The 12,458-nt window shown below is 42.8% G+C and overlaps 1 protein-coding gene across 1 annotated transcript in view; it reads left to right on the forward strand.

Annotated features, from left to right (window-relative positions):
- The window catches only part of STK38 (serine/threonine kinase 38), a 111,360-nt gene that overhangs the window by 83,767 nt on the left and 15,135 nt on the right, over window positions 1-12,458 (forward strand). Inside the window, exon 10 of the mRNA XM_045572921.1 lies at window positions 7,480-7,657. Coding sequence (XP_045428877.1) covers window positions 7,480-7,657 — 178 coding nt within the window. The remainder of the gene's footprint in view (window positions 1-7,479; window positions 7,658-12,458) is intronic.

Raw genomic sequence — 12,458 nt, forward strand, 5'->3', positions numbered from 1 at the left:
TTAATTCTCTTCTGTAAAATTCTCTTGGATTTTACTTGGCCTTTATGCACTCAAATCACTCCACCAAAACTAAGGAGGATTTCAGTTATACCATTAATTAATTTTCCTATTGGATTAGAGCCTGTAATAGCTACCTCACTTAATTAGATTTAACTAATTTATTTACTTCTTCATTCCATTTTGAATTTTTTTCAAAACAGGCCACAATTCTTGTAGACATTAACATTGAATCCTATGAAATCTTAGATATATCTCATTATTTCTCCACCCCAAGTTTTTATTATAAAAAATTTCAAACAAAGAAAAGTTGAAGGTATAGTATATTCAACATTAGTATACCCACTACTAAGATGCAATAATAACCAACATTTTGACATATTTTCTTTTTGTAGCTTTTTATTATGAACTATTTAAAATATAAAGTAAAGTTGAGAGAAATACTATAATCAAAACTATTAATTTAGCCCTGGCCGTTTAGAGTGTTGTCCCAATACCCCAAGGTTGGGGTTTGATCCCTGGTCAGGAAACATACAAGAATCAATTAATGCCGAGACCGGTTTGGTTCAATGGATAGAGCGTCGGCTTGGGGACTGAAGGGTCCCAGGTTCGATTCCGGTCAAGGGCATGTACCTTGGTTTTGGGCATAACCCCAGTAGGGGGTGTGCAAGAGGCAGCTGATCGATGACTCTCTTATTGCTGTTTCTCTCTGTCTCTCTACCTTCCTCTCTGAACAAAATCAATAAAATATATAAAAAAAATCAATTAATGAATGCATGAATAAGCAGAACAACAAACTGATGTGTTTCTCTCTCTCAAAATCAATTTTATTTAAACACTATTTAGATTAAACACTTTAAAGTTGTGATCATTTTCCTGTTTGCTTTATTTATTTAACTATTTGCTTCCCTATTTGAAACTAAGTGACGGACAACATGACATTTTATCCCAACATACTTCAAACAATAAAGCCCTAAAAATTAGGATATTCCTTGTATGCCTATAATAATAGCATTATTAGCTTAGAAAAGGTAACAATAATTCCTTAATCCCATTTTCTTAGAGTGCTTTTTCCCCCACCCCCAACATTCCTTAAAAAATGAAAACAGAATCCAAAGTTGACTAATTGGATTTGGTTGTTCTATTTCTTTAGCTTCTTTTATTCTAGAGCAATCTCCCCATCTGCCCACCAGTTCATCCCCCTATAGCACTAAATTTTTAAAGAGATCAGGCCAATTCTTAGAGAATGTTCTCATGACTTTTTCTGACTTAAAACAATTCCAAGTTTATTTTTGGAGGATTTTATTGTCTTTATCTTTCAATATATAATTTTTTTTTACTGAATTTTAATTATACTATTTGTACTTTCTAACTGCTCTTTCTTGCTGTTAGGTTTTTCCTTCTTTTAGCATCTTGATCTTGTTTCATAGATACAGTATTTCTCTGATGATACTTTTGTTTTGTTTTTTAATTATTTTTATGCTCCCTTCATTATTTCTGTTTCCTATGATTCCTTCCTCCCACCTCCATTCTTACATGTTGGAGTGTGTGTGTGTGTATAATTTTTTCATTTTGAAGGTTTTCCACCAATATCGGGTGATTTTTGTTCATTCATATTTTCAGAGCCTAGGAAAAGCTCTGAGTGAGTTTGAATATTGTCAGTTGAAGGTATTCGCTGCAGGCTTTTCCTACGGGGAATCCTAAATGTCAGTATCTGCGGCTCTTTTTCTGGCATGGTTCATTTTCTCCTGAGAAGTGCCCCCTATTTTCTGCTAGAGAGCAGACTGGGCTTCGGCGTTCTGTAACTGAGCAGCAGAAGAGGCCTGGCGGGTGGGGGATGCATTTTCCATTTTAGATTTACTCTCTTTTCAGTAAGATATCTCACTCCCACCCTGATCTACGCCTGGCGTCGGCACATCTAGAACCCCTTTGATTTACTTTCTCCAGAGGTGACTTTTCCTATTTCCGATGGAGGGAGATGTAGTAGCCTGATCAGGTGGGGTGGGGAGGGGAGGATCTGACCACTTAATAAGTAGCTTTTCAAACAAACCCCCCTATTCAATGCACACCTCGCATCCCACTGCTCCGGCTTTCCTCTGTGCTGCACTTGCTCCGGAGTCCCCGGTGTGACTGCCTTGCTTCTCCGTGGCTTCTCCTCTGCACACTTAGGCTTGACCTTCCTGTGTCTCCTGAGCTCTTTACCATCCTCCATCATTTCCTATTTTCGTGCATTGTGTTCTGGAGGGACTCCTAGTGCAGTAAAGATGGAATCTATGTTTCTTGTTTTTCTTTTCCTGCTTGTTATTATTATTTTTTTTTGACATAAAATCTCAGCTGTCTTGAATTAGAAGGCCCCAGCTGTTATTTTTGTTCTTCAAATGCCTTGAATTCCATACTGAGTTGAGCTTTTGTACTCAGTGTTCCAGCTCTGAGATGCTCTTTCACTTCCTCGACTTCCCTCCCGGCCAATTCCAAGTCATCCTAATGTCTCAGCTTAAACATCATTTCTAGATGAGCCTTCGTACTACCTAGCCCAATGAGGTCCACTCCCCATGATATAGTCTCATAACACCCACCACCCCTCTAACTAAGTCCATATGCCTATTTCCCCTGTAGATTGTCACCTCTGTGAGGGAAGGGACTATTTCTATCTTGTTGACTGCTAGAGCCCAGTGTCCAGTGCAATGCCTGGTATTCAGTAGAGTAGAGATGGGGAACCTTTTTTCTGCCAAGGGCCATGTAGATATTTATAATACCATCCATGGGCCATACAAAATTATCACTTTAAAAATTAGCCGGTATTTTGGCCAAATATTTAATTATCTCACCTCTAATGCCTTGGCAGGGCCAGACCAAGTGACTTCCCATGGCCTGCAGGCTGGATGTTCCCCACCCCTGCAGTAGAGAGTCAATATATATTTTCTCATTGTTAATCAATATGTATTGCTCACTAGGAAGATTTATACCTTAGAATATAGTTGCTACCACCAATAAGTAGTTATTTAGAATTCAACAATTCTAGTTACTATTATTGTCTAGTTATTGTTATGAATACATTACCTATATAAAACCCTAATATGCAAATAGACTGAACAGCAGAACAACCAGTTGCTATGACATGCACTGAACACCAGAGGGCAGATGTTTAACACAGGAGCTGCCCCTTGGTGGTCAGTGTGTTCCCACAGGGGGAGCACCTCTCAGCCATAAGCCAGGCTCACAGCTGGTGAGCACACAGCTGGTGAGCACAGTGGTGGTGGTGGGAGCCTCTCCCGCCTCTGCAGCAGTGCTAAGGAGCAGCACGCCAAGCAGTAAGGAGCGAGCAGGCAGGTGGTTAGAAGCGAGGGGTCCCAGATTGTGAGACAGCACAGGTTGGGCTGAGGGACCCCCACCCCCATGAATTTCGTGCACCAGGCCTCTAGTACAATAATATGGATTCTTATCTATCTACAAATTTATTTTACAGTGAACACATTTACGTACTCAGATTAATATAGTGTATACATTTTCTATTATTGCTGTAACAAATTACAACAGACTGAGGAACCTAAAATAACCCAAATACATTATTATACAGTTCTGGAGGTCAGAAGGCTAAAAAGGGTTGGCAGGGTTGCATCCCTCAGTTTCCTTGCCTTTTCTGGCTTCAGGTTACCCGCATTCCTTGGCTCACAGGGCCTTTCTCACATCACTTTGACCTTTACTTCCCCTGTCACACTCTGTCTGAGTCTGACCCTCTTGCCTCCCTCTTCTAAGGACACATATGATGAGGTTGGGTCCAGATAATCCAGGAGAAGCTCTGCTTCCACAACCTTAACTTAATCACATCTGCATGCCTATTTTGCCCCACAAGGTAAAATATTCCTAAATCCTGGGATTAGAATGTGGACATCGTTGGAAGGCCAATATTCAGCAGTTCACATAGACAGTGCAATAGAGTCTATAGATTAATTGCTGAAAGAAATGATAAAAACTTCACTCAAATATTATAAACTTTATATGAGAGGAACCTCCAAACAAATAGGTAAAAATAACTGTAAGTGAAAAATACCGTCTATATATTGAAACAATAAGATAAGATAACAGGCCTTGTCGGTTTTCTCAGTGGTTAGAGCATCCGCCTGTGGACTGAAAGGTCTTGGGTTTAATTTCGGTCAAGGGCACACACCTCAGTTGCAGGCTCCATTCCTGGCCCCAGGTGGGGCGCACCTGGGAGTAACTAGTCGATGTGTTTCTCTCACATCGATGTTTCTCTCCCCACCCCCTTCCACTCTTTCTAAAAAATCAATGGGAAGCCGGGACCGGTTTGGCTCAGTGGATAGAGCGTCGGCCTGAGGACTGAAAGGTCACGGGTTCGATTCCGAGCAAGGGCATGTACCTTGGTTGAGAAAAAGGCAGCTGGTCGGTGTTTCTCTCTCATCTACATTTCTAACTCTCTGTCCCTCTCAATTCCTCTCTGTGTAAAATCAATAAAATATATTTAAAAAAAATCAATGGGAAAAATATCCTCGGGTAAGGGTTAACAACAACAAAAAGACAGGATGACCAATGGAAACCAATGATTGTTAAATAGACCATGGCTCAATGGTTGCTTAGGCTTCCACGTGCAAACCCATTATCATTTTCCCTGACCCTTTGGTTTCCTGGTGTTTTCAGGTAGGCTTACCATTTCCTAAAGGCAATTATCCAATAATACTAGCAATTAACAATTACATAAAGAAATATTTTAGTACATATATTTAAAAATAAATTTTAGGTGGCTGTGGGAATGCAGACTGGTGCAGCCTCTGTGGAAAACAGTATGGAATTTCCTATAAAAAATTAAAAATGGAACTGCCGTTTGACCCAGTGATCTCACTCCTAGGAATATATCTTAAGAAACCAGAAACACCAAGCAGAAAGAACGTATACACCCCTATGTTTATAGCAGCACAATTTACAATAGCTAAGATCTGGAACTGCCCAGGTGCCCATCAGTAGATGAGTGGATAAAAAAGGTGTGGTATATTTACACCAATGAATATTATGCAGCAGTAAAAAGAAGGATCTCTTACCCTCGGAGACAGCATGGATGGACCTGGAGAGTATTATGCTAAGTGAAATAAGCCAGTCAGAGAAAGACAAGTATCACATGATCTCACTCATATGTGAAATCTAATGAAAAAATAAACTGAATAATATACAAATAAACAAAATAGATCTAGAGACATATAAGCATAGGAAAGACTTTCAAACCCTAGAGAGAAGACAGCAGAGGGTAGGTGGGTGGGAAGAGATCAACTAAAAACTTGCATGCATATATGCATACCCATGGACAGAGACAATAGGGTGGTGAGGGCCTGAGGTCAATGTGGGAAAAAGGGAACATATGTAATACTTCCTTTAAAAAAAAATAAATAAATAAAAAAATATATATATATATATATATTTATTGATTTCAGAGAGGAAGAGAGAGGGAGAGAGAGATAGAAAAAATCAATACTTTTAACAATAAAGACTAAAAAATAAAAATAAATTTTAGGTGAAAAATATAATTAGCATTGATTATTTTTTCAATAAATACTTCTTAACATTCGGCAGAATTGTTTGGGAAAATTATAATAAAAACCTATTTGGGGAAAATCAAGCCCAACCTTCTTTGATCATTTATTTTAAAAGGCCGTGGTTAGCTATTTTCTATTCTGTTATCTAGCAATGCCATTTGGATAGTACAAAGTGACAGTTTCATATGGGCTGATGGGTAAAGCTGTCAGCTGACTTTTTTAGATAAGAACTTCACCTGGTAATTGCATTTTAATTATCACCTTTGCCCACTTAGTAACTTAATAATTTTTTTCAGGGCTGATCTGGTTCCGATGCATTAGCTGGAGAGCATCCCCTTTTCCTAATGGAAAGTTTGCTTGAAAAATCAAATTAAGACCAGAAAGGTGCCTGATGAGTATAGTTAAAATCCAGGCTGTCCAAGGCACCAACAGTGCCAAGAAACTCACAACCCTTCATCCCAGTTCCCTCTTTCCCCTAATCTGGCCCAAATTGCAATAATCAAAATGTTGAAGTAGCATTACTGCACTGGAAAATGTGGCACATTTGGAAAATGATGAGTCAGAATTCTACCTGAGGATTTCCCTTGTCTTGGCTTGTATAGCTGAGGATAGCTGCTTATTGCCTTTCTCTCAATCTTTTTAATTCTTGCTTCTTCCTCCAAAGCTGAGGTACAGCCTTACCGTATATACTATCGAATACAGCAGTCACTAGCCACAGGTAGCTACTGAACATCTGAAATGTGGCCAATCCAAATGGAGATGTAGTGTAAGTGTAAAAGACACATGAGAATTTGCAGACTTATTTAATGAGAATATAAGGTATTTCATTAATAATGTTTATATTGATTACCTGTTGAAAAGACTTTTGGATTGATTTTGGGATATATTTGGGTAAAACACTATATTATTAAAATGAATGATGCCTTTCTTTTGCTTTTTAAAATGTAGCTACTAGAAAAGTTAAAATTACACATGTGATTCATTTGCTTTTGTAAAAAATATATCTTTATTGATTTCAGAGCAAAAGGGAGAGGGGGAGAGAGAGAGAAAAACCAATGATGAGAGATAATCATTGATCGGCTACCTCCTGCACACCCACTCCCTGGGATTGAGCCTGTAAACCCGGCAAATGTCCTTGACCGGAATCAAACCTGGGACCCTTCAGTCCACAGGCCAAGGTTCTATCCACCCAGCCAAACCAGCTAGGGCTGATTCATGTATTTTTATTGGCCAGCACTGATCTGAGGCTTCCCAAACCCTCCCCTGCTACCTTCTTCAGTTGTTCTTTATGGTCCAGCCTCGCATCCATTTCTTTTATTTCCAGTAACTGCTTACGATAGATTTAGAATAAGGTGAGACAGTCCCGATTTTTAACAATTTGTCTCGCGTCTGGCGGCGTTTTAAAAAAAAAAGTCCCGATTTTGGGAAAGATCTTTAAAACGCCGCGGGACGCGGGACAAATCGTAAAAATCGGGACTATCCCGCCAAAAGCGGGACGTCTGGTCATCTTAATTTAGAAGGTAAAATATAAAAGTTGAACTCTGTGGCAAGGCCTAAAGTCAAGAGAATTAAAGGCCCTGGAAGGGTAGATCAGTTGATGAGGGCGTCCTCCAGATAATGCCATTTCGGGTTCTCTTTATCTGTGTTTATGGATGTAGACTTCCGGTGAGGGAACGTGGCTTTTGAAAGATGAAGAAAAACCGCTGGGAGACGAGGATGTGGGATGGTGTTCAGCTCTAAAGGCCACCCAGCACAGAGAGATGTTTATCTAGGTTGAAAAAGACCTCAGAGATCACCCTGTTCCGTCTTTCACCCAAATCCATAGCCTTTTATACATGGAACACAGCTGCTTGTATTGTTAGAACGTCAATATTCATATAACATACCAAATATATTCTGAAAAGTGGGAGAAATCCTCTGAAAATCTATTTTCCAACAGGGGAGAAACATGAAGAAGAAAAAAATTAATGCCATTGTTTGTGACCCTAAAGAACCGAATCCCTCTCCCAAAGTAACAAATTGTTGCAAATCGCCGCGTGTGAAATACAGTTTTCAGAAGGAATGCGTGACCAGACTTGCCAGCAGCCAGCCACTTGCAGCCATGTCAAGGAACCCAGGTAAGATATTTATATTAAACCAAAAGAAATATTCTACTTAGCATGCATTTTTCTTGGTATTGAGGACACAAATTGGGGCGTTAAATAGATCGCCTAAACATTAACGGTAAGAAGACAGTGGTAAACCTATTCATCAAAATTCTATGTGTTAAACTGCCTTCGCTCTTTGCTCCATGGTATTGATTTTTTAAGTTTCTGTTAGCCCTGAATCATTGAGGTGACAACAATTTAATTAAGCAATTTAATTAAAACAATTAAATTGCTTTGGGGTCATCTTAATTAGATGACCCCAAAGCAATTTAAATAGATCGTTTATCTTTTTAGAGAAACTTGTCTTTAAACTTGACCTGCTGATGTCTGCATTGTTAAGGTAGGAAAAATTCAGATTAAATGCCTTCTTGATTTGCCAGGACAGGAAAGAATTGAAGGAAAGATAAACTTGAAATTTTGTCTTCGAAAAATGTATAATTCCTAAATGTCTCAGATTGGTGGCAAACTAAGTCTTAGGTTTTGAACAGCATTCAAGTGTTGGTGTCAAATGTATGGGTTTTTAGACTTTTGGATTAAAATATGCTAGGCACACGAAAGGTATTAAAACTAATCCATGTCAAATACGGAGTCCATTTTCCAAAAAGAACTCAATGGACTTAAATGCTGAACTTTCATCTGCGCAGTGACAATTCTCAAAGCCCGAGGCTCTGTCGCCAGTCAACATGTTTTTAATTGAGATGTAATTCATCCACGATAAAATGTGCAGCCTTTTAAAGCGCACGACTCAATAGTTTTTAGTATATTCACAAAGTTGTGCAGTCACTCCTATTCTAGAACACAATTTATTGTAAACCTTTCCCGGGGTCTCACCCTCACTACACCGCTGATCCTCAGATTCCTGCGAAGCTGATGGAACCTCTCGACCGGGGGCGGTTGCCACGTTTACCCCAAACGCTCTCTCCATTAGTTTCACTCAGAAGGAGAAACCGGGTGAAGAAGTGACCGTTGGCTTATGCTAAGGTGACCAGACGTCCCGATTTTCAACAATTTGTCCCGCGGCGTTTTAAAAAAGTCCCGATTTAAGAATCTTTCCAAAAATCGGGACTACTTTAAAACGCCGCGGGACGCGGGACAAATTGTTGAAAATCGGGGCGTCTGGTCACCTTACTTATGCAGCGGCACCTGCAGCCTAAGCCACACGGGTGTGTTCGTGCCTAGAACTCCTTGTGCTGCGCGGGTCCCATCTTTCCTGTGTGAATCTTAGTCTGGCGGGTCCCCAGCCTCCCATTCCTGCCCCGGAGGCCGCCGCGCGTTTCTCGCTCGCGTTTCCCGATCTCCCCGAAGAAAGGGGGTGTGCAGGCTGAAAGGGGGGGCGTGAGCGGGGCACGGGGTTATTTAGGCGTCGGGAACGCCAAAGCTGGGGAACAGGAGGCGCCCGGCGGTGCATTCCGTAATCGGGGTCCCCGGTCCCCTCGAGGGTCCCCCCCCCTTCCGGGTCTCGCGGGAGCCCCGAGCGCCCCGGCAGCGCCCGAGACCACCGGCGGCCGTGCTCGCTCCTCATTGGCCACAGCCGGCCCACGTGACCGCTAGGCCCGGCGCCCGGCGCCGCGCGCGCCTTCCCCGCCGGGAGCCCAGAGCTGGGGGCGTGAGGCTGTGGGGTGCGGGGGTCCCTCGGAGGGCCGGGGCGCTCCCCTTCCGGCGACCTTAAAACCGAAGCCCCCCAGACTGCCCCAAATGAAACCCGGAGTGAGAGACTGAGTATCCGCCTCAGTGGCTTTGCCTCAGGGACTGACAAATGGAAGCCACAAGCCATGAAATCAGACTGTGCCCGACGCTTTGGGGAAGTCGACGCGTCTGAGCGAGTCTTGGGGAAAGAAGGCAGAATGTTTGTATGAGGAACTTAGAGCCACGGTTTCTTAGAAAAGTCCAGGGAAGCCCAGAGAAACCATCCTGATTTAAGGGAAGTAAGAAACTCTTGGGAAAATGAAAATGAGAAAAAGCAAAAGAGACCTCACCCACCGATAAAAATGTAATAACCTATTCGTGTGAAAGGGAAGAATTTTAGAAAGCCGCATCTATACTTACAGGTGCACGTATGCTCGTGCACAACTAGTGTGGAAGGGTGTGTGATGTAGAATCAGTGGAGTCTGCCACTGGCCGCTTTCCTCTGGAGAGGCTCCCTGTGCCTCCTCCTCCTCCTAAGGCTCACCACCTTCTGCCTCTCCAGGAAGCATTCTCTTTTCATTCATTCAGAAGCGCACTGGGGCCTCCTCTGTTCCAGGCACTGAGCTGGGTTCTGGGGTGACAACCTGAGCAACGTCACAGCCCCTTCCCTCCCTGGAGCTGCAGGCTGGACCAGGAGGCAGGCCGCAGCTCCTGGCACAGACCCAGTTCCAAGAGGTCCAGATGCTGTCCCGAGGTTTGACCGAGCGGGGAGGTCAGAGAGGGCTTTCCCGACCCACACCTGGAGGGGCGGAGGGAGGGGGAGTTACCGGCAGAGGGGACAGCTTGGGCAGAGGCCAGGCGAGCTGGTGCCTCTCCCTTTCCGCCCACCGCCTGTCTCAGCCATCCCTGCTGAGCACACATTAGCCTGCCCCTTGGTCTCAGAGCACACACTTTCCTCTCCCAACCCACTTTCTCAGGAAGAACCTTGTAACCTGTCATTATCGCTATAGACAACGTTTTATCCAGGAGTTAAGTATACTTACATATACATCTAATATGCATTATCATTTATGTTTTACATATTATAAACATGCAGCGATTACAACAAAATCTAGAATGTGATGTAGCTCATAGAAGTCAAAGAAAATAGATATTCAAAGTGCCGAGAGATCACATTATTTTGGAAGATTCAAAAAGGCATCTAAGAGACAGCAATTATAATGAATGAGTTTCTACTAAATGGCTTGCAACAGTGGCTGACAAAGAGCTGTCTAAGTGTTTGCTTAAAAATACATTCTCATGGTTGGAAAACTAAAGATTATGAAAAAGCATTAGTGAAAACTCTTTCTGGCATTTTTGTCTCCCATTTGCTCAGTTCCCACCATCATCACACCCTATCATAGGCAACCATTGTCCTTACATCCTTGGATATCCTTCTGGAGGATTTTGTTTTGTGTTTTTTTTTTAATTCAATTTTAACAACTGTGAATATAGATTTTTATACTCGCACTTTTTAGTAGACTATTACCTTGTTCTTGCTTGCTTTCTCACGTAACAGTATGATTTGGAGATCTTTCGACATTAATTTTTAGAGAGCTTCCTCATTCTTGCTTTTTAAAAACATTTTAGTTGATTTTTAGGGAGAGGCAGGGGGAAAGAGAAACATGGATGGTTGCCTCCCTGACCTGGGCTTGAATCCAAAGCCTAAATATGTGCTCCGACCCGGGATCGAACCCGAACCTTTTAGTGTCTGGGACAACGCTCCAGCCACCCCAGGCACCCATGTTTCACTGTGTGGATACACCATCACTTATTTAAAGAGTTTCCTATTGATGTGTATTTGGGTTGTTTACAACAAAGAACCCTGCCTGTATTTGCATCTGTAAAACTAGGTAAAAACATACCTTGCCCCCTAGAGAGATTGTACCAATTTGCGTGTTCCAGGCTCTGTGCCAAACACGGGAATGTGCATTATTGTTGCCATTTCACAACTTTAAGTGAAAGGAGAGCTGTTTTCAAAACAAACTAAAAGGTGGGGCTGTCCTTAGGTGAACTCACAGAGTAGCCAACTTCTCACCCAACTGCTACTCTCTTCTCTGCAGCTGCTTGTTTACAATCACAGACGTACAGGGCACTGAGTTGGGCCCCAGAGTTCTGAAATAGATACACGTCCTCCCGGGTTTCATCCTTGGCTTGGTCAGACGTGCACAAACTACAAATAGTTATTATGTTGAGTTCCAGAAAGCAAAACACACCAATCGCGTGGGGCACCTTCAGTCCCTTGTTGCATCCCAGTCCCAGCTCCTCTCTGCTCTGCCCTTCCCCCGCCTCCCCTCTCTTGCAGTCCATCTTTCTAATGCAAATAATGTACCAGGCTTGTATTTCCCAGATGACTGTTAGTTCATCACTTAACTGGTTGCAAATCCTTTTTGGTTTGCTGGGCACGAGCAGGGCTGGCCCTAAACTCCTTTTGAATTAGGTGACGTTTGTCGGGAGGGTCTCCCCACTTGCTTCCCTCTTCTCTCCGCCACCTTCTCTCCGCCACCTTCTCTCCTGGGTGAGTTCTCAGCCCTCACTGGTGCCTCACCCTTTCTCAGGTTAACTGTCAAATAATCCTTGCTGGGGTGTTAAGTAATCGTTAATGTGTCATTTCAAAATGGCTTGAGGTGAGAGAGTATGTGTCTGTTTCAAGGTCCTCTTGAAAACAAGGATAGACCCTGCAATGACAGGCAGTAAATCAGTTTGCAATTTTGGTCACAGGCCATATATCTCACCTACTACAATAGTTAAGCCGCCTATTTAGGGGCTTACCCTCGGCTGGGGTGGGTTAATGCATGGAGACCTCGTTCCTTCCTGTCCTCTCCTTCCTACTCTTCACTCTGTTGTAGGGTCCGGGAGCTCGGACACCATCGCCCTCAGAGTTAACTTTCAAACTCAGCCGGCAGCCCTGGCTCGGTGGCATCTGGTGGGGGAGAGGGGGTGCTGTGACTTAGGCACTCTTCCCATTGTCTTCTCCCAGTCAGCTTGCAACCCGGCTGTCCTGGCCCCTCCCCCAGTGTACAAGTTTGTTTTTCTCCCAACTGTATCAACTCGCATAAGTGGTTGCCCTTTCAGGTTGCGTGGTTCTTGCTAGTTGCTCAGTGTA

This window comes from Pipistrellus kuhlii, unplaced genomic scaffold (genome assembly GCF_014108245.1).
Source record: "Pipistrellus kuhlii isolate mPipKuh1 unplaced genomic scaffold, mPipKuh1.p scaffold_m20_p_5, whole genome shotgun sequence".
Taxonomy (NCBI): Eukaryota; Metazoa; Chordata; class Mammalia; order Chiroptera; family Vespertilionidae; genus Pipistrellus; species Pipistrellus kuhlii.